Genomic DNA, 19,630 nt, shown 5'->3' on the forward strand with positions numbered 1-19,630 from the left:
TTCAATCCTTTTTGTGGTATCAGTCTGTCTATATAGAATTCTTACTTTCCATTCCTCAGGCACAGAGAACCAATTAAAGACTAGAACAAATGGGCAGGTACTTAAATTATGAACATAAAAGTCTTTCTAAAACCTTCCAGTATGTTTGTGGTTGAAAAGGTGACTACCCCCCCCTTTGTTTTTTTTTTTAGCAGTGAGCCATGCAGTTTAAAAAAAAAAAAAAAACTCATCTTCCCCCTCTTCATTTCCCTTATTTAAAAAAAAAATAACCGGTAGGCCTCAAACTAATATACCCCTGTTCTTCTGGAAACCACTAAAAAAGTTTTTTATTGGCCGGGCGCGGTGGCTCAAGCCTGTAATCCCAGCACTTTGGGAGGCCGAGACGGGCAGATCACGAGGTCAGGAGATCGAGACCATCCTGGCTGACACTGTGAAACCCCGTCTCTACTAAAAACTACAAAAAACTAGCCGGGCGAGGTGGCGGGCGCCTGTAGTCCCAGCTACTCGGGAGGCTGAGGCCAGAGAATGGCGTGAACCCGGGAGGCGGAGCTTGCAGTGAGCTGAGATCCGGCCACTGCACTCCAGCCTGGGTGGCAGAGCGAGACTCCGTCTCAAAAAAAAAAAAAAAAAAAAAAAGTTTTTTATTTTAATAATGATGACTCAGAGAAACCTGGGCAGCAGTGCCAGTTCAGGTCATCACGGGCTTCTGTCTCTCTCTGAGTCCTGCAGTTGACTCGCCTTCACTTCTAATCTATGTGTGTTGTCATTCATAATAAATATGTGCATGTTTAAATATTTTACTTAATTTCTAGTTTTCCACAAGTCTTGACATGTTTTCCTTTGTGGATTTTTCTGTCTCAGCAATGCAGAAACTGAGTTTCCTCTCTCCCCTGGCGTTTAGGTCAATGGCTGTCTGCTTGACCCTGTGCCTCCTGTCCTGGTGCGGAAGGGATGCCAGTCACTGCCCAGCAACATGATGGAGACCTCCATTGACGAAGGGCTGGAGACAGAAGGAGAGGCTGAGGAAGACCCCGCTCATGCCTTTGAGGCATTTCAGTCCACACGCAGCGGGCAGAGACGGCACACTCTGTCAGAAGTGACCAATCAACTGGTCGTGATGCCTGGAGCAGGTACGGTAGAGGAGCGACACTAGCTTAAGTCTTCATGGCATCATCTCATACTCCAATCGCCAACAAGTGGTCATGATGCCAGCCAACTCCTAAAATTGAATCGATAGCTTATTCCTTTATGGAGCAGATTCAGCAGGCATCGCAGATGCAGCCTGGCAGCAGCTATCAAAGGTGAATTGAAATGTCTCAGAGTTGGCTCCCGTAGTCCCCAGGATTCATCTGGGTGCCACATGATTCATCAGGGACTCTGGCTCTTTTGGAGTGGCTGTGATCTTACAGTCTTTTGGACTGGCTGTGATCTTACAGTCTTTTGGAGCGGCTGTGATCTTACAGTCTTTTGGAGTGGCTGTGATCTTACAGTCTTTTGGAGTGGCTGTGATCTTACAGTCTTTTGGAGCGGCTGTGATCTTACAGTCTTTTGGAGCGGCTGTGATCTTACAGTCTTTTGGAGTGGCTGTGATCTTACAGTCTTTTGGAGCGGCTGTGATCTTACAGTCTTTTGGACTGGCTGTGATCTTACAGTCTTTTGGACTGGCTGTGATCTTACAGTCTTTTGGAGCGGCTGTGATCTTACAGTCTTTTGGAGCGGCTGTGATCTTACAGTCTTTTGGAGCGGCTGTGATCTTACAGTCTTTTGGAGTGGCTGTGATCTTACAGATGCCACTTCTGGAGTGTTTTCCCCACTAAACTTGAAGATGACTAAATTGGCCAGTAAAAAGTAAACCTCTGAAAAGATGTTTTGATTGGAGATTAAGGACATGGTAGCTGTCAAGTCTCAAGCTGGTTATGCTTTGTACCCTATGTTCCAAGAAGATGCTATTGCTGTTGGTTTTATCTGTTCTGTTTTCTCTTAAAGGGAAAATTTTCTCCATGAATGATAGCCCCTCCCTTGACAGTGTGGACTCGGAGTATGATATGGGGTCTGTTCAGAGGGACCTGAACTTTCTGGAGGACAACCCATCCCTTAAGGACATCATGTTAGCCAATCAGCCCTCACCCCGCATGACATCTCCCTTCATAAGCCTGAGACCTACCAACCCAGCCATGCAGGCTCTGAGCTCCCAGAAACGAGAGGTCCACAACAGGTCTCCAGTGAGCTTCAGAGAGGGCCGCAGAGCATCGGATACCTCCCTCACCCAGGGTGAGCGCTTCCTCCTCTGCCTTTTGAAACTCGCATCATAGGAGGGCGGTTTCTTGCCATGTGGTCACCGAAAGGCCTCGTATTTTAGTTAAACTGTGTGGTCTTGGTGCTTTCTTTCAGGAATTGTAGCATTTAGACAACATCTTCAGAATCTGGCTAGAACCAAAGGAATTCTAGAGTTGAACAAAGTGCAGTTGCTGTATGAACAAATAGGACCAGAGGCGGACCCTAACCTGGCGCCGGCGGCTCCTCAGCTCCAGGACCTTACTAGCAGCTGCCCTCAGGTGGGTACCTTGGGCCCTTCCCTCAGTGACTGTGTGAGTTGGTCCTGAAGATGGTCATTTTCACTTAGAGGATTTCCTCCAGTCCTGGAGCAAACAGGTTCTTTGGGAAAACCCACAGCTTCTTTGCCTTGTTGCTGCCACCTGCCACTGATGGGTTCAACCCATCCACACTGCTTCCAAGTGATCAATACCAGATGGAGGCCTGGAGACTGTTAAGCTGTTTTTGGCTCACAGGGCAGAGAATAGATGAGTGACCTCTTAACAGTCACCCTTGAACTCCCCTTCCTCCACCACACATGCACAAATGAAGAATAATGAACTGCACCCAAATGAGAAGCTTCTCACCACTACTTTTGATGTGGTATCACTTTAGTAAATATTACAAGTAGATTATTTCTACTAAAAATACAATAAATACTGCTACTTATCCGATTTTTTTTTTGAGCCTATTTTCAGTGCACCCAAGAGGATTATAGTTCAAGGCCCACGTGAAGGCCATGGCCTCCTGGCGACACCCAGAGCCTTTGCTCTAGTACTGACTAGGTAGTTGTTAACTAGAGATAATACATGCATAAATGTTCTAAAGAGTAAGGAGCCCTCAGCCTACTGGGTCCGTAAAAGCTTTGCGTATTAGTAAGTCTTAATGGAGTTGGAATTCCTTTTGGACATTTGCAAAGGTGCTTCAGCTAAGAACTGAGTTGTTTTTCCCCATGGGGAATTGGTGAAAATTGTTTCCACCCCCTTGCTCCTCAGGAGGAAGTTTCTCCACCGCAGGAAAGCGTCTCCACTCTCCCTGCCAGCGTGCATCCCCAGCTGTCCCCACGGCAGAGCCTGGAGACCCAGTACCTGCAGCACAGGCTCCAGGTGGGTCCTTCTTGCGAGTCCACCTCACTCTGCTCATCCGGACTGTGTCCTTCTGCAAAGCAGAAACGTGTTTTGCCTGGCATTTATTTAGGGTAGCCGCTTGATTCCTTATAGGCAAGTAGCTTTGGCTCTGTCCTTGCAGTTTCTAGAAAGGTGTTCAGTTTCAGCCTTATGCTCTGTGTTGGTGGTGGGAAAGGCTTTGTCCTCAGGCCCCACAAAAGGATATGTCACTGAGGGGCAGGAACGGGAGACCTGGCTTCTTTCTTTCTAACTATACTCCTCTTAATGAGTAATAAATCTTAAGTCTGCAGAATGTCTACATGGACTTTCCATGTTGGTGCATAAAAATCTTAAAAAGTGATGAAGCACCGATCCCGTAAAGGACGACTCATTCATTCAGCGGTGGAGATCTAACTCCACCTTTCTCATTACTTCTTAACGTCCATGAGCTCACAGTCCTAGTGGACTTTGGGAAATGGAGTGGAAAACGGAAGTAGGTGAGGTCAGAGATGGGCCAGGCCTGCTGGCCCGATGCTCTTTCAGGGTCTCCGGGAGCAAATGTCAGTCCCTTCAACCCATGTGGATTCTGTAGGATACAGTTGGATTCATCCTGCAGGCAGACGCACATCTGATGACTGCATCCTAGCACATTGTCATGCTCGTGTTGTTTTTCTGCTCTTCCAGAAGCCCAGCCTTCTGTCAAAGGCACAGAACACCTGTCAGCTTTATTGCAAAGAACCACCGCGGAGCCTTGAGCAGCAGCTGCAGGAACACAGGTGAGAAGGGGGCTTTGGCCAAAGAAGTTGCTTCCTTTCTGGAAGCCTTGAGAACACTGCATGTGTTATCCTTTCCCTCTCACGTTCACCATTACTAGGAAAATAGGTTTTCTGCATGTGCCACAGGCCCTCTGAGCATGATTACTAAGAGGATATCTCAGTATCCATGGAGGATGGTCCTGTCAGGCACTGGCAGCCCTACGGCGTACTTTGTTTTCCTTTTCTTCTAGCGTTTCCTCTTTTGGGTATGACTAGCTCCAAGCTTTCACAGTCGGTTGTCCAAAGCATGGAGGTGGGGTAGGCGGCACAGGAGCCTTCCGTCCTCCCTTACTAGCATGTGTGCCCACTGGCCTCACTAGTAGAAACAGCTTGGCCAAGGTAGAGCTACCTTATTCAATCCATCAACTGCAGACACCTGCAGAGGCCAAGGTGTGACTCTCTCCTCTTCTAGCCTCTTCATAAGGGAAATATCCTCTCATTGTATAAAGAGGAAAACTCGGAGTTAGAGAAAATGCATTCCTGCTCACGTTAGCACTGAAGGATCATCAGAACTGGGGGGCAAAAAACGAGATTAGGTTGAACAGAACCCAACACAATCGGTCCCCAGTCCCACTTGTTTTTGCTGACATGAGAAAGAGAGACTCAAGTAGAGGACTGAAGCTACTGACTGGTATTGCATTTACATTAAAATTGCCATCACTTGAGAAGATTTAAAATTCTTTCCTTTGATATTACCGATTTAGGCTCCAGCAGAAGCGACTCTTTCTCCAGAAGCAATCTCAACTGCAGGCATATTTTAATCAGATGCAGATAGCAGAGAGCTCCTACCCACAGCCAAGTCAGCAGCTGCCCCTTCCCCGCCAGGAGACTGCACCGCCTTCTCAGCAGGCCCCACCGTTCAGCCTGACCCAGCCCCTGAGCCCGGTCCTGGAGCCTTCCTCTGAGCAGATGCAATACAGCCCTTTCCTCAGCCAGTACCAGGAGATGCAGCTTCAGCCCCTGCCCTCCACTTCCGGCCCCCGAGCTGCTCCTCCTCTGCCCACGCAGCTACAGCAGCAGCAGCCGCCACCGCCACCACCACCTCCACCACCACGACAGCCAGGAGCTGCCGCAGCCCCCTTACAGTTCTCCTACCAGACTTGTGAGCTGCCGCGCGCTGCTTCCCCGGCGTCAGACTATCCCGCTCCCTGTCAGCATCCTGTGGATGGAGCCCAGCAGAGTGACCTGACGGGGCCAGACTGTCCCAGAAACCCAGGACTGCAAGAGGCCCCCTCCAGCTATGACCCACTAGCCCTCTCCGAGCTGCCTGGACTCTTTGATTGTGAAATGCTAGACGCTGTGGATCCACAACACAACGGGTATGTCCTGGTGAATTAGTCTCAGCACAGGAATTGGGTGGGTCAGGTGAAGGAAGAGTGTATGTTCCTATTGTTATTCCAGCCTTTTAAATTTAAAGCTTATTTTCTTGCCCTCTCCCTGACGGGGAGAAATCGAGTCACCCAACTGGAATCAGAGGGCCTGGCTGGGGTGGATGTTGCTTCCTCCTGGGCCTGCCCCGCCACAGAGTTGCCTGTGGCAAGCGCTGGAACATAGTTGTAGCTGAGGCTTCTGCCCTTAGGTCGAGTGGAGCAAGCTCTCGAGGGTGGCACTGACAAATGTGTTCCTAAGAAGACATTCAGACCCAGGTCTTATGCAGGATTACATCCTCTTATTATCAAGGGCAACCTTGGTGAAAGCAGAAAAGGTGTGTGCTATTGCATATATATGGGGAAAAAAAGGCAATATATTTTTCACTGAAGCCGAGCCACCACATATGGCTACAAGGCAAATCAAGACGACATCAGGAAATCAGATGCACAGGAAATAAGGAAAGCTGTGCTTTGTCATTGAATCCTAAGTTCTTAGCTGCTGATGCAAGTTGTCCCCCAAGGCCATCACAAAGCAGTGGGGCGTGAGCTCTGTTTCAGGGGCCACTAAATAACAGCTGGTACTGACCCCAGAGACCACCTTCATCTCCACTCGGGAGCAGGTGACATACCCCTTCAGAAGGTGCCCTGGGTTGCCGAGTGTCACAATATACTCAGGACTCCAAAGGTGTCACACGTGGAACTGACAGGAGACCCGCCACCGTGGAGACGGGGGGCAAGAAACTCAAGAACGCATCAAGAGCACCAGCCCTGGGCCAGGGAAGACAGGCTTTTCCTGCAGTCTCCCGTGGACACTGCTGGCTTGGGGGCAGTCGCTCTCCAGGGTACCTGTTGTCTCTTTTCCGATGTAATAACTACTTTGACCTTACACTATATGTTGCTAGTAGTTTATTGAGCTTTGTATATTTGGACAGTTTCATATAGGGCTTAGAGATTTTAAGGACACGAAAAAGGAACTTTTACGTCCCATGTGAAGTGGTAGTGCTGTGCCTTTCCCCCAGATCATGCTTTAATTCTTTCTTTTCTGTAGAAACCAACAGTTTCCATTTATGTCAATGCTAAATCCAAAGTCACTTCAGAGTTTGTTTTCCACCATGTGGGAATCAGCATTCTTAATTTCCTTAAAGTTTTGACTTGTAATGAAATGTTCAAGTATTACAGCAATATTCAAAGAACCACAGATGTGTTAACCATTTAAGCAGATCATCTGCCAAACACATTATATTACTAATAAAACTTAACCAACACTTACAATCCAGTCATCAAAGTAAGTAAAAATTAGATGTTACAGCTAGCTAACTGTATCCCTAGAAATGATGAATAATTTGTCATTTGGACAGTTAACATCCAGGTGTTACAAATTCAGTGTTAATTCTAAAGATGACCATTTCTGCCCTTTAGAATGGCTTGTCCCATCAGCAGATGAATGTGTAAGCACAAAGCATCTTCCTTAAAGCACAAAGAGAGGGACTAACTGATGCTGCATCTAGAAAACACCTTTAAGTTGCCTTTCCTCTTTGTAGTTAGTGTCCAGGCAGGTGAAGTGTGGAAAGTCTAGGGGCTTCCATTCTGGCCGTGTGAGCCCAGCTCCTACCAACTTCAGTAACTTGAGCAGTCTCTGTTGCTGGCCAGAGACTGCCTGGTCGCCAGCTCACCATGGTGCCAGGACACTTCGCTGAGGCACTGTGCTCGGGGTTGGACTCGGTGTCAGTGGGAAAGGGCAGTGTGGGGACTGTCATTTTTGTGATTTAATAACACAGTGAAAATCCAGGAAGAATGAATTAAGCTCTTTCTGGGAGTTGTTTATTCCCTCGTGCTTAAGATTGATGATTTCGTGAAATAAAGAACATCATTTCATTTAAGAGATCATTTCATTAAGATCTCTAATCTGTTTTGAGTCTTTGCAAAATAGCCAGTTATAAAATGGGGCTTGATTTGTTTAGACTGAAGGAAGACGTTTTCCCAAAATATACTACAGAAGTACTACAATATTTGTGATATTAAAATGCCTTCCAGATTGAAAATGGGGGCTGCTTATTTCAGAACTGCAGGAATGGTGTAGTTACAAATCGACATAAACTCCTGCCCCCCAAAAATGCCATGAGCTGCTTAGCCCAGGAGACCTGGGAGCTATGGCAGGACGGTCAGGCCAGCCGATGAGGGACTGCAGAGAGCTACTGGAAGGTTAAGGACCCAGAGAGAAATCGAGCTGTGCCCCGCGACAGCCAGGCCTATCAGGAGCCGTCAGACACGGCAGCGGCGTGGACACCGGCCTGACGCAGAGCGTGACCCCTCCTGCTGGGACCTGTGTTGTAAGCTCCTATTTGCTTATCTTGTTCAAGCGGAAATCAATAAATTCCATAACCCTCTGTATTGACTGCAATGTAAGCTGCTGAAGAGACTGGTTCTGTTGGTCAGTCAGGTGTTTGCTCAGCCCCGTCTGGTCACCTGTGCTGCTCTGTCCCTAACTAGTGACCCATGGAAGCTTCCAGGCAGTTTTCTCTTCATCAACACTAATGTAACACTAAGAAGGCTTAGTATCGCTTTTTCTCCGGGGCTACTCTGAAGTACTGACTTGCTTTCCAGTCTGTTTCACATTAGCAGTGTGTACACTACTGTATCATCATCATCAGCTTCATCACCCTGTAAACCAGGCTCCTCTGAAGAGACTTTGGTGAGATAAACATGAGGTAAAAATTTCATTCAGCAAAAAGTGCAATATGTGTGGTACTTTATTTTTTATGTTCTTTTTTTTTTAATCCGGGGTATTAGTCTCTGCTTTGGGAGAAATGCACTAGCTCTGCAATTTCCAGCTGGGCAAGTGTGTCTCTAGTATCTCCATGCAACGGATACACTGGTCCCTGTAAGGCAAACAGCATGTTAGCCCGACGGGAAGAGGGGGCCCACTTTCACATTCCCAGTGACACCGCCCATCCCAGCTGCCTCCTCGCCACCTCTGCCTGCACTGCCCTCTGCCACCATGGGAACAGAAGGAGGCCAACCCCCTGGAGAATCCCTGGGTGGGAGAGCGTCAGGGCCCAGCAGGGGAGTGGGGATGGGGCTCAGGGACTGTTCGTGCCCATCTGAGCAAACCCCTTCTCTCCTCCATCCACTTTTGCCTCCTAGGAAAGAAAAAGTCAGTGGCCCTTTCCTCAGATATCAAGAACTCCCCGTGTTTAAACCATGTGCTGGAGTCAGGCTGGGACAGACAGGAGCCCAGGACTGAGGCCAGCCCTTGTCTCTTGTGCCCCTTCCCAACTCTGGCACTGGAGTAATGGGGGGTTCTGTGTTTTGATGGGGAGCAAGGGGGGACCCCCTGTAGGAGTATCGGCCTCTCCCCTGCCCCCTACCCTTTCCCATGGACCGAAGGCTCCAGCAGAAGGGACTCATCGTGAAACTGACCGACTCCCCCACCTCTGCCCACACACCGAGTGTCATCATCAGTCCTAAAGGCAGGAAAACGCTCGCAGAATTCTGCCCACGGGTTAGACGGCGGGGGGGATATTCCCAGCTCCAGTGATCAGGTGATCAGCCAGAAACTACGGCAAGGTGACAAGCAGCAACCTGGAGTCACAGTTGGTCAGGGTCCCAGGCGTGTAGGCACCAAACAGCCTCCAGAGACATGCAGGCGGGTGAGGATGCAAGGACAGGGTGAGTGAGCGGCGCTCCTTCTTGGGGTCCGCCAGCCTCTAATCAAGCCCCAGGTTCATAAATATGTTTGTATTACATTTTAAAACCTGTATCAACAGGCACACTTAAGCTCCCTATTGGTTTAAAGAAAATTCACACTCCAGATAGCTTTTTCCCATTTGACCTCCTGTAGAGACAATATGCAGTGTGTCATTTCACAGAGTCGGTCCCTGTGAACCATGGCTGACCCCCGTGCTGGGGATGACCTGCTACACTTGAACTCCTAACCTGGCTTGCCTCTGCTGCCTCCTGGGAAGCCACCGAGCCACTCGGTCTCTTTGTGCCTAAACATCAAAGGTGAAAATTGGAGAACAGGGAGGCTCGTAAGTTGGAGTCATTGTACAGGCAGGGATCTTTGATCATTTTGTTGCTTCTGGAATTTTTTTTTTTTTTTTTTTTGAGACAGAGTCTTGCTCTGTCGCCCAGGCTAGAGTGCAGTAGTACGATTTCAGCTCACCACAACCTCTACCTCGTGGGTTCAAGCAATTCTCCTGCCTCAGCCTCCCAAGTAGCTGGGACTACAGGTGTGTGCCACCGCATCCAGCTAGTTTGTGTATTTTTAGTAGAGATGGGGTTTCACCATGTCCAGGCTGGTCTGGAACTCCTGACCTCAGGTGATCCACCCACCTTGACCTCCCGAAGTGATGGGATTACAAGCGTGAGTCACCGCACCCGACCTGGAATTTTTTTATGGAACTTATCTTCAGAGCGATGTATGAAAGACAAGAGCAGTATCGGCCGGGCGCAGTAGTAGATGAAGTAGATTAGTAGTAGTAGGTGAAACTCTGTCTCTACTAAAAATACAAAAAAATTTGCCGGGTGCGGTGGCGGGCGCCTGTAGTCCCAGCTACTCAGGAGGCTGTGGCAAGAGAATGGCATGAACCTGGGAGGTGGAGCTTGCAGTGAGCCGAGATCACGCCACTGCATTCCAGCCTGGGTGACAGAGTGAGACTCCACCTCAAAAAAAAAAGACAAGAGCAGTATCATCTGCCTTTGTTTCTAAACTGGACAAAAAGATTTTCTTAAAGTTTCTGTCTCCCTTCTGACAGGTTCCACAGCATGGTCTGAAGCACCAGTAATGTCAGAGTCCTTGTCTGGCCCTTGGTGGTGAGTGAACGAAGGCAGTGGAGCCTCTCACCTCCCAGTAGCCTCTCACATTCTTATTTTACCATTTTTGTCCTAATTAAGGTAGCCTGGCTGATTCTAAAAGACTAGCAGCCATCCTAGGTGCACCCCCACCTTACGTCCACATCTTCTCCAGGCAAGTTTCAACCTATCAGCAGACTCGGGCACACACTGGGGCACAGATAGAGCACCAGGCAGCACTGCCCACAGAGCCACCCAGGGAGAGCTTTGATGGGTTCTGCCCAGATACTGCGCTCGCCCGCCCACAAGGGAGCAATAGCTTATATTTGTACATTAGTTTTACCAAGCACTTTCACGAGGACTCTCTTCTCATCCTCACAACAATTCTATGAAATTAGCTGGGGAGATGCTGTCCTTATTTTTCACAGCTGAAGAAACCAAAGCTCTCGGAAGTTTGTGACTTCTCTGAGATCACAGCTGGTGATAGGAGGAGCTGGGACAAGCGCTTGGGCTGACTGGCTTCTGGTTTTGGTTCTCGGGCTGCTTGCTCTGGAAGAAGCCCTGTCTTTCCCCTCTTTCTTCAGTAGCATCTGACTCTTTTCTTAAGCAAACAGCTGTATAAACAAAGCCCCCATTTTGGTCAAGCACAGGGTGACTGTGACATTGTTCCCACAACCTTATTCTCCACTCGACAGCCGCCTGGCTTTGGGGCAGAGGCTGCTTTCAGGTGACAGTGCAGCTGTCCAGGTGGCCGTGCACTGAACCAGGCTGAGGGAGACAAAGACCTCGCAGACCCACCTGCCTTTCGGCATCCAGTTAACTGCAGGAGTTTAGGCTCACCTCAAAGACGCCTAGTTTTTCCAAGTTACAATACAGCAGTTTCCTACAGGACATCCCCCTACTCAGTTGCCAAGGGGCCGCACTGCATGGCATCAGGCCACCACTGCAGGCCAGCAGATTCCACCCCAGGAACCGTCATGAACTCAGCCTTTGTCTCGAGGGGCGTGACATTTCCTTACAGTCAAGCCCCATCAAATAGAAGTGCTTATTACTTTTAGCATTAAAAAAGTAATAACAGACTTTGACTTAATACTCTGTCTTTTCAGAGGCAAAGTGGGTGGGTAGAGGGGAGCTTTAAAAATAGAAGTACAAAACAACATCCTGGAAACATATGACCCCAGACGGAATAATGTCGCATTCCCCAGTGCAGATAACAGGCTGCTGCTGGCTCTGTGGTGTCTGTCTGCTGAAGATTTGCTCAGTCAAGGAAATTCAAGTGGCGAGACCTTTCCACCATGGGCGGTGAGAGAAACCTGCCTTCACCAAAATCTCTGAAGGGGAAAGAAGCGGAGAGAAAGGTTTGCTTCACTTCGGGGACTGCAGTTTGAGAAATAAAAGGGATACAGAGATATTTGCACTTTGTAGAAAGCGCAAGAGTATTTGCTTATATCTGAAGGGAGGCGGTGGTTTCGCTGGATGTTTGGTCTGAAAGAGTTACTTTTGATAAAGTTAATCTAACTGTAGTTATTTTTTTCTGTGTGCTTTTTTTTTAATTACTAAGAAAAAATTGGTGAGTTCAATAGCTTTGGTATTATGAGTGCAAATCATAATAGCTCCAATTTGAAAAAAAATCAAAAGTGTAACTTGTCACTCAATGTTAGAAAATTGCCTAAAATGCAGTGTAATAAATAATCTTTGTACCAAATGGTAATTTAAATGGGGTAATTTTCTGCAAGGAAAATGTACTGTTTTTATGTTTCCAACCCTCTTGAATTAAAATAAAAACAACTTGTTTTCTAAGAGCCCGGGCGGTGTGAGTGTCAGGTCAATGCGATAGGGCTTTTGCCTCATCGGGCCTTGGGTGGAATTTTTAGAGTAGGGAAGGTGGCTGTGTTCTCTGAGTTCTGGTGCTCATTTCAGGCTGCAGAAAAGGACGGTGGATAATATGTTCTCATTGACGTCAGCAGGGTAAATAATACCTTGCTCTGAATCGCCTGAGTACACGTTAGCCGCTGCAGATCGCTGACGGAAGCACTGCTAACCGCAGCCTGCACAAGGACAGGGCCCCGCTGGGCACTGCTTAATTACTGCTCCTCGATTCGCAGAGTCCCAGGGCAAAGCCCATTGGCCCAGGTAGTCTGGGCAAGCACCTCGTGCCACGGTAGGAGAAGGGGAGGCAGATGCAGGGGGCTCTCCGAGGACAGGCAGCTGCAGGGCAGGGACTGGAAATGGGAGGGGAGGTGCTGCGAGCTGCCAGGCAAAAGACACTGCTATTTAGTCACGATGTCACATCTTCTCTGGGGTCTGCCAAAGGCCTCGACACTGCACGCGCGCTCACACAGTGCACTCCCTCACAGGGGCGGGCACCCTTTTGAGGCCCAGCTCCACGCCCTCAGGGTGCTGGAGACACCATGTGCCAAGCTGCTCTCCTGCGTCCTGGACCTGTTTCAGTGCCAGGCCCTGAGTGAAAGGCCACTGTTATATCCAGCTTGCTGGCAGCAGGATCTCGACTGAAATTTAGTTTCACTCAAACCATTCCAATTGAGCCCATGCTATAGAACCAAGACAGTTCCCTCCCTGTGGGGTGAGCCGCTGGCCTCTGGGTAGCATTGGGAAGGTGCAGTCGGCAGGGCCCACACTGGCAGAGGCTGGAAGGAGCGGAGCCCCCTCCACCGACCTCCACTGCTGTCCGACTGCTGACAATAGCTCAGTTCTGCCTTACATTGGCGGTTACCCCTTGGCTACCCAAAATTTCAGTATTGCTGAGTTTCATTTCTTTTTTAAGGAAAGCACTAAATTTCAGTAACAATGTTTTCCCTTTCCCACCAAATTTCTCCATCATTCTTACTCTGTGTTGCCAAAAACAACTCCAGTGCCCCAGGACGCAGGCAAAATAACAGACCAGTGGCCAGCCAGGCCCCAGCCCCGCACTCCCCAGGACACCCTTCAGTTCTGCGGCCTTTGTGAGTCGAAGGCTCCAGCAGGGTGGGGAAGGAGAGCGGCAGGGAGGCCTGCACCCCAAACCCAGGGTCTCTGCCCGGTGGATGGAACTGGCCAGCAGTGCTTGCGTTTCCCAAGTCCTTCATCATGACGCAGGAGAGGTGGGAACAGGACCCAAGGCTGTGCTCCTGGCAAGCAGCTGCTTTCTCCCCCACTAGATCTTAAATTGAGGGCTCACAGATCCCCTTGACATGCAAGCTATGGACTCTTCCCAAAGAGCATGTACACAGACCCAGAACTTCAGACAGAATTTCAGGACAGGAGTTGGTTCCTGGGCCCCCTGAAGCCCCCTCCCGACCAGGGACCAAAGTTAGGAACCCCTGGCCCGGCCTCTGCTCTCTCAGAGTTAAAGTTCTTGGCCAGACGCTGTGGCTCAGGCCTGTAATTCCAACACTTTGGGAGGCAGAGGCAGGTGGATCACCTGAAGTCAAGAGTTCAAGACCAGCCTGGCCAACATGGTGAAACCCCGTCTCCACTAAAAATACAAAAATTAGCCGGGCGTGGTGGTGGGCGCCTGTAATCCCAGCTACTCTGTAGACTGAGGCAGGAGAATCGCTTGAACCTGGGAGGCGGAGGTTGCAGTGAGCCGAGTTTGCACCACTGGACTCCAGCCTGAGCAAGAGGGCAAGACTTCGTCTCAAAAAACAAACAAAGATCACAGGGACCCTCCCTGCTGAGGGGTTCTAATCCCTCCCTGGGTGGATCCAGGTGACAGGGAGCCTCCTGCTCGCTAGCAGCCCATGGGCACCATGGGAGGAACTTCTGGGCGTTGTGCACTAAATCCTGGGCGCTACGTGGCTACAAAGGAAATGTCACCTGCACAGAACACGGCTGCTTTGCCCGGGGGGCTGAGGGCTCTGCGAGGCCTCATTTCAGCCCCGCCAGTGGTTTCAAAAGCTGAGCAGCCCTTGAGCGATGGATTATCACCAGGAATCATCCTGGACAACGTCCCTTAGGAGGCAGATGTGGGTCCTGACTGAAGCGAAGGGAAGGGGCTGGGCCCTCCCTCAGACACAGGTGCCACTGGCACACCTGCCTCCCCCTAGGTATGAAGCTGTGCCCACAAATCACTCAGGCCAAACCAAGGGCAGGCAGGGCCGAGAGCTTGCCAGGTGCCTCTGCCACTGTTCTCTCCAGCAAAGCCTTCCTGCTGCTGCCTCCCTTTGTCCGTTTCTGGGGGGATTTCCTAGGGTGGACTGACTCAGAGCTGCTCTGAAATTGGCAGAGAGAGATTCCAAGCCCAGGGAAAGCATGAGCCGGGCTGAGCCCCCAAGCCAGCAGCCAGCACAGTGTCTGGGAGGGAGGAGACAGGAGGGAGCAGCAGCACGGGAAGCGGACTTTCCCGGGAGCCGAGCCCCCAAAAGCTGGATGAGCAGAAAGTTCAGAAAATGTGGGCCCAGAGGAAAATGAGGCATTAAGGATTGCGCTTCTGAAGGGGAGAACTGAGTCACTCTCCCCTCAGGTCAGCTGGCACAGCTCTGGCTCCAGCTCCTCACCCCCCAAAAGTGAGATGCCCAAAGTGGGGCTGACTGACAACTTGGACCCTGAGGAGTCTGTTCACTGTCACCCCAGGGCCACCCACATAGTTGGGGGTGGGACACAATGGAATGGAGGAAAAGCCCACCAAGGCCTTTCCTCCAAGTGAGCCACACACAGCGCCCAGAGTGCACAGCCTTGCCTGTCTCTTCCGTCTGGGATCCGCCAGAACCGCCTTCCAGTCACTACAGAGCCGAATGCTTAGCAGCTCCCCTGTGCCAGCAAATGAGGGCCAAAGGGCAGGCAGGCAGTGGGAGGGAACCAGGGATGAGAGGGCCAGGCAAGGAGGGCTGGGCACGGAGCAAGCCTGGGAGAGCAGGGCCCAGCTCCCACCCAGCCCGGGAGCCGTCACCTGGCCACCCTCCAGGCAGGGACAGTCCGGGAGGCAGCAAAGAACCTCTGACAGAGGCCTCAGCCCCTGGCGCCCTCTCAGCCCTGCCACTAACCCAGGCAAATCATTGTAAAGGCTGGTGTCTCCAGTGGTAGCTTGGAGCACAGGCTGGCTGGCTTCACCCCTGGGTTTACTGCGAGGGGCAAAGGCAGCCTGGCATGGCACTGCCCGGCAGACCCCCACTCCCTTGGAGGGCTGTCACGGAGTTCCACTCTGCTTGTCTTTAACTCTTGCCTGCCCCAACACTAGGTACAGAAAATGGCTGTTTCTTGCCTGTGAGCTCTGTCTTCACCGACTTAAGTGTGGTTGCGCTGTTCTGAGCATCTGCTCCAGGCTAAGAACTGGGAACTCCGCCCCAGAATTTCTGAATTTTGGGAAATGAGTTCTAGGCAGCATCAGCTATGGGTACCACAAACATAAGAACATCCCTGAGAATCTCTGTCACAGGTAGGACTTTTTAATCTCCAACTTTCAGGTCAACCTCCAGTGTGGAGACTTGGAAGGCCTGGGGTCTTTTTGTGCAGATGGCTCAGTCCCCAGGCCCCACAGTGGAGAGGGCACTGACAGGAGGTCAGCCTAAGGACCTGCTCCCGTGGGCCCTGTCACCGGCCTGTGTCTGACTTCCCCATGGACTTCAAGGTCCAACTCCCTTAGCTGGAGGCCAGTGGGGATGGGATCCAGCATCCCTGGGCTTTGGGCTTTGTCATCAGTCCTCAGTTTGACTGGACTCACACCTCCTGTAGTCTTTCTGGGTTCAGGAGAACCAATCTGCTGGCCAAGAGGTTGGCCCTTAAGGAGCTCCTCCTCTTCGGGCACCCCCAGCGGAGCTCCTCAGGGCTGCCCTTGAGACCCCCAGGGCAGCGCGAAGGCCCTGCCAGCCTAACTCTCTGGGAGGGACAGGGACACGCAGCCTCCCCCGATGCTAGAGGCTGGCTCTAGGACAAGCAAGGTTCCTGAGCTGCAGAATGGCTCCAGCCTCAGGCCCAGAACAGCCTGCTTCACCAGCAGGAGCTAATTCGATCCAGAGAAGAGACACAGGTCAAAAGGCCCAAGTCAGAGACCCTCAGGGCCCAAGGGACTCTCTGAGTTTGGGGAAAATAAGGAAGGCAGGAAAAACCAGAAACAAGAGTAGAAGGGGCATGGAAGGCAGAAGATGGCGTTAGCTGAGACGCGGTACAGGGGCTGGTCTCAGGTCAGTGTGTGTACAGGACAGACTGTCTGCAGAGAAAAGGAAGAGGAGGAGGGTGGACGCAGTCAGGCAATGTCTGTAGCCATTATTTATGGATGCTTCACTTGATTTTAGTCTCCAAACCTGGGCTCGGCATGGAGACTGAATGTCCCTCACAGCTGCTCCTTCCTGCAATAACAAGACTGACATCACTGTTGTCAGGGAAATGGTGTTTTGATTAAAATCATGTGACAGCTACTTCGTGATTCAATAAACAAATCCCCTGTTAACCCTCGCCTGACAAGGCCTGCCAGCAGCTTCATCGGGGAGCCCCCTGCGTCCTGTCCGGGAGTGAGCCGCCGCGCGGACCCCGGGCAGCACGGTGTGGGAGGTGACCCACGCTGCTCCCTGGCAGATCCTGCCTGGGGGTCACACGTGACATCCAACACACAGGCACCTCCACAGACTTCAAGGGCGCCAAGGAGGCGCCCTTCACCAAGGGAGACTGGCTCTCGCCCCTTCCATTCTCTCTTCAAGTGATGGGCCCAGCCCCTGGAATGTCCAATGGCTCCCTGAGAGCCCTGAGGGTGGCTGAGAACGGATGGTTCCCGGGGCTCTCAACAGCAAGGCGCTCACTCTCACCCCGTTCGGACAGACTGGCAAGTCCACTACACACCCTAGACAGTGAGGGGTTAAGAACAATTTCTGGTTGCAATTGGATGACTTCCTGGATCACTCACTTGGCTGCTGGCCCCTGACACACAGGGTTCTGCCTGGCAACAGCCAATTCCCTTTCCATCTCCCCCTCGGGTCATTTTCCTTAAGTGAAACAAATGCATGGAAGGCTCCCTGAGTCATGGGGCGGGGGATTTTTCTGAGTTAAATGAACTGAAGCCTCAGAGGCCTAGCACCAATGGGCCTCCTTTCCTGGAAAGAAAGATTCTCAAATAGACATGACAGAGGTTGGGGGAGATTCATGAGGGACTGAAAAATGATGACAGCACTTAACCACCTAGGGTGGGTGAGGATGACATGAGATTTAAAGTGCCTGACAAGGGGCTGCAGTGACCAAGGCTCAAGTAACGACAGTTAATTCTCAATAACTCCTCAGCTAGCAGAGGCACAGCTCGGGCCGTCAGAGCTGAGCAGGTCAGCCATGGGAGGGCCACCTCAATGACCCACGCTCAGATCGGGTCTTACCATGCATTTATGGCATGAGCAGTTGGCTCTGAATTTGTAGGAAGATGTAACCCCTTTCTTCCCAAAGAAGTCTGTGGTTTAGGCCTAAAAAATGTGTAACTGTCACCCCCCACTCCTTCAGCCAAGTTCTCCTTCCTGCGGCCCAGTTCTGTGAAGAGAACATGGACTCCAAGGACTGGCCACTCGGGAATCCATCCGGACAGTCATCGCCCAGCCCTTCCTCCCACGGTGTGGCCACTGCAGGAACGACCGGTGCTGCCCACGGACAAGTGTGCAGCCACTCAGGAAGGCAAGAACGTTCTAAGATGAGCGAAGGCGATTCTGGACCTCAACAACAGGAAAAAACGTTTTCATGGTTTCGGTTCACATAAAATGAAAAGCCATGTGACTTAAAAGGCAGCCTTTTTGATGTTACTTCATAGAATTTCACCAAGCGAACCCACTAGAGTGGGTGTGAGAATGTCAGATTTTTCCCCATGAACTAAACGCAGTCTGGCATCAGCACGAGGCAGCCAAGCCCTGCTGCTCTCCTTTTCTGAATATATCTGTAAGTCACAAATCGCCCTCCTAATGAATGGCCCTGGGGCAGTGGCTGGCACCGACTGCTGAAATGCGGCTTTTCACACCATTTCCACACAGAGTGGCGTCCAGTGGGGCTTGTAGAACATGAGCTGTTACAGAGAAACTTGCAACTATTTTTATCTTGAATGGAAATAACTGAGGAATTGTGGCAAGTCACTTCTGTATTACGTGAGGAAAATGGGAACAGCCCCTTTTTACAAGCAATTCTTCACCAAATCCCACCAGTGTCCTCTATATGGGCTTCGCTGTCGGACGGGGAGGTGATGGGAGATGGGCCTCAAGCTACAATAGTGACAGCTCTGGCCGGCAACCCATCCCTCAGAAAGCACTCCCAGAACGAAGTAAGCTGGCAACAGGCTTTAAAAATCTACTCCCGGCCCTTAATATTGGACTCTTCCCCTGGGGACAAAGTGAGAGGAGCTGCTTCTCAGCTTACCCTGCGGCAGCTCCCCGCAGACCAGGCCACCCTGGCTGCCCGCAGCCCTGAGGGCAGGACTTGGCCCCAGGCTTCCGGGGCACTTACCTTCCCCGTGTCCTCTCCAGGCACTCTGGGTCTTGGGAAATGGTTCTTGTCAGCCCGAGGGACACTGGGTTCTCCACTGTCCTTCACAGGAAAATCTAGCTTCCTCAGCCTTTGTGCCACCACTAGAGACACAGACAGTGGCGCTGTAACTGTCCCTGACCAGGGCACATCCCTCCCAAGCCCACCTGCGCTTCCCAGCCAGGATGCCCTCAGTTGTGCCAGCAGAGCTGGGAAGTCCAGCAGCAGCCGACAGTCTCTGCCCATGGGGCACTGGGCAGAGAAGGCTGGGGCAGTCCAGGGTCCTGCTGAGGTGCCTTTCCCTCGGGGCCCTGGAAAGCGCTGCCCCATCGGGCCTTTTGGTGTCCACCTGGCTGTTCCCTACATCTTGGTCACTGATGGCCTCCAGAGCCCCAACCACAGGGAAGACCTGGCTCCTTTCAGAACTCCTATCAGTTTAAGAGAACACCTCTGGAGACAGAAATGACTTGGCTTTTCGACGCAATGAGGAATTAAACTCTATTCGTCCTCCAGAAGATTTCCATCCCAACTGAACGTTATGTAATTTCCTGGAAACAGCAGGCTCGTGGAGGCAAACAGGGGACAGTGAGACTATTCTAGGTACAGAGGACTGGAGGGAGACGTGCGAGGGAAGAGGAAAGGGGGGAGTAAGGAACTGGATGGAAACAGGAATACTGGAGAATCAAAGGGAAACAATTACATCACATCAGACTGCAGTCACCTCAGCTGGTAAACCAGGAGAACACTGGGCAACAGGGCCTCTCCCTCTAGTTTCATATCCAAGCAGTGGAGAAAAATAGGAAGCTTTACGATA

General features: G+C 51.0%; 2 protein-coding genes across 10 annotated transcripts in view; one reads left to right on the forward strand and one right to left on the reverse strand.

The window, feature by feature from the left end:
• The window catches only part of SIK2 (salt inducible kinase 2), a 124,821-nt gene extending 116,486 nt beyond the window's left edge, over window positions 1-8,335 (forward strand). For both annotated transcript variants that reach the window (XM_028833955.2, XM_028833956.2), the window contains 6 exons: window positions 902-1,130; window positions 1,987-2,271; window positions 2,392-2,555; window positions 3,309-3,419; window positions 4,104-4,195; window positions 4,939-8,335. In XM_028833955.2, the coding sequence (XP_028689788.1) occupies window positions 902-1,130; window positions 1,987-2,271; window positions 2,392-2,555; window positions 3,309-3,419; window positions 4,104-4,195; window positions 4,939-5,572 (1,515 nt within the window). In that variant the 3' untranslated portion in view covers window positions 5,573-8,335. The remainder of the gene's footprint in view (window positions 1-901; window positions 1,131-1,986; window positions 2,272-2,391; window positions 2,556-3,308; window positions 3,420-4,103; window positions 4,196-4,938) is intronic.
• PPP2R1B (protein phosphatase 2 scaffold subunit Abeta) overlaps window positions 1-19,630 on the reverse strand; it is a 52,918-nt gene that overhangs the window by 4,810 nt on the left and 28,478 nt on the right. For 3 of the 8 annotated variants that reach the window (XM_015115671.3, XM_077964271.1, XM_028833957.2), the window contains exons 15-16: window positions 18,799-18,920; window positions 8,337-8,483 (exon numbers count right to left, since the gene is read on the reverse strand). In XM_015115671.3, coding sequence (XP_014971157.2) covers window positions 8,391-8,483; window positions 18,799-18,920 — 215 coding nt within the window. In that variant the 3' untranslated portion in view covers window positions 8,337-8,390. Of the gene's footprint in view, window positions 1-8,336; window positions 8,484-18,798; window positions 18,921-19,630 lie in introns of those variants that run through there. The other 5 variants (XR_003722751.2, XR_003722750.2, XM_077964270.1 and 2 more) reach the window with 2 other exon arrangements.

The sequence above is a fragment of the Macaca mulatta genome, chromosome 14, assembly GCF_049350105.2.
Source record: "Macaca mulatta isolate MMU2019108-1 chromosome 14, T2T-MMU8v2.0, whole genome shotgun sequence".
NCBI classification, from domain to species: Eukaryota; Metazoa; Chordata; class Mammalia; order Primates; family Cercopithecidae; genus Macaca; species Macaca mulatta.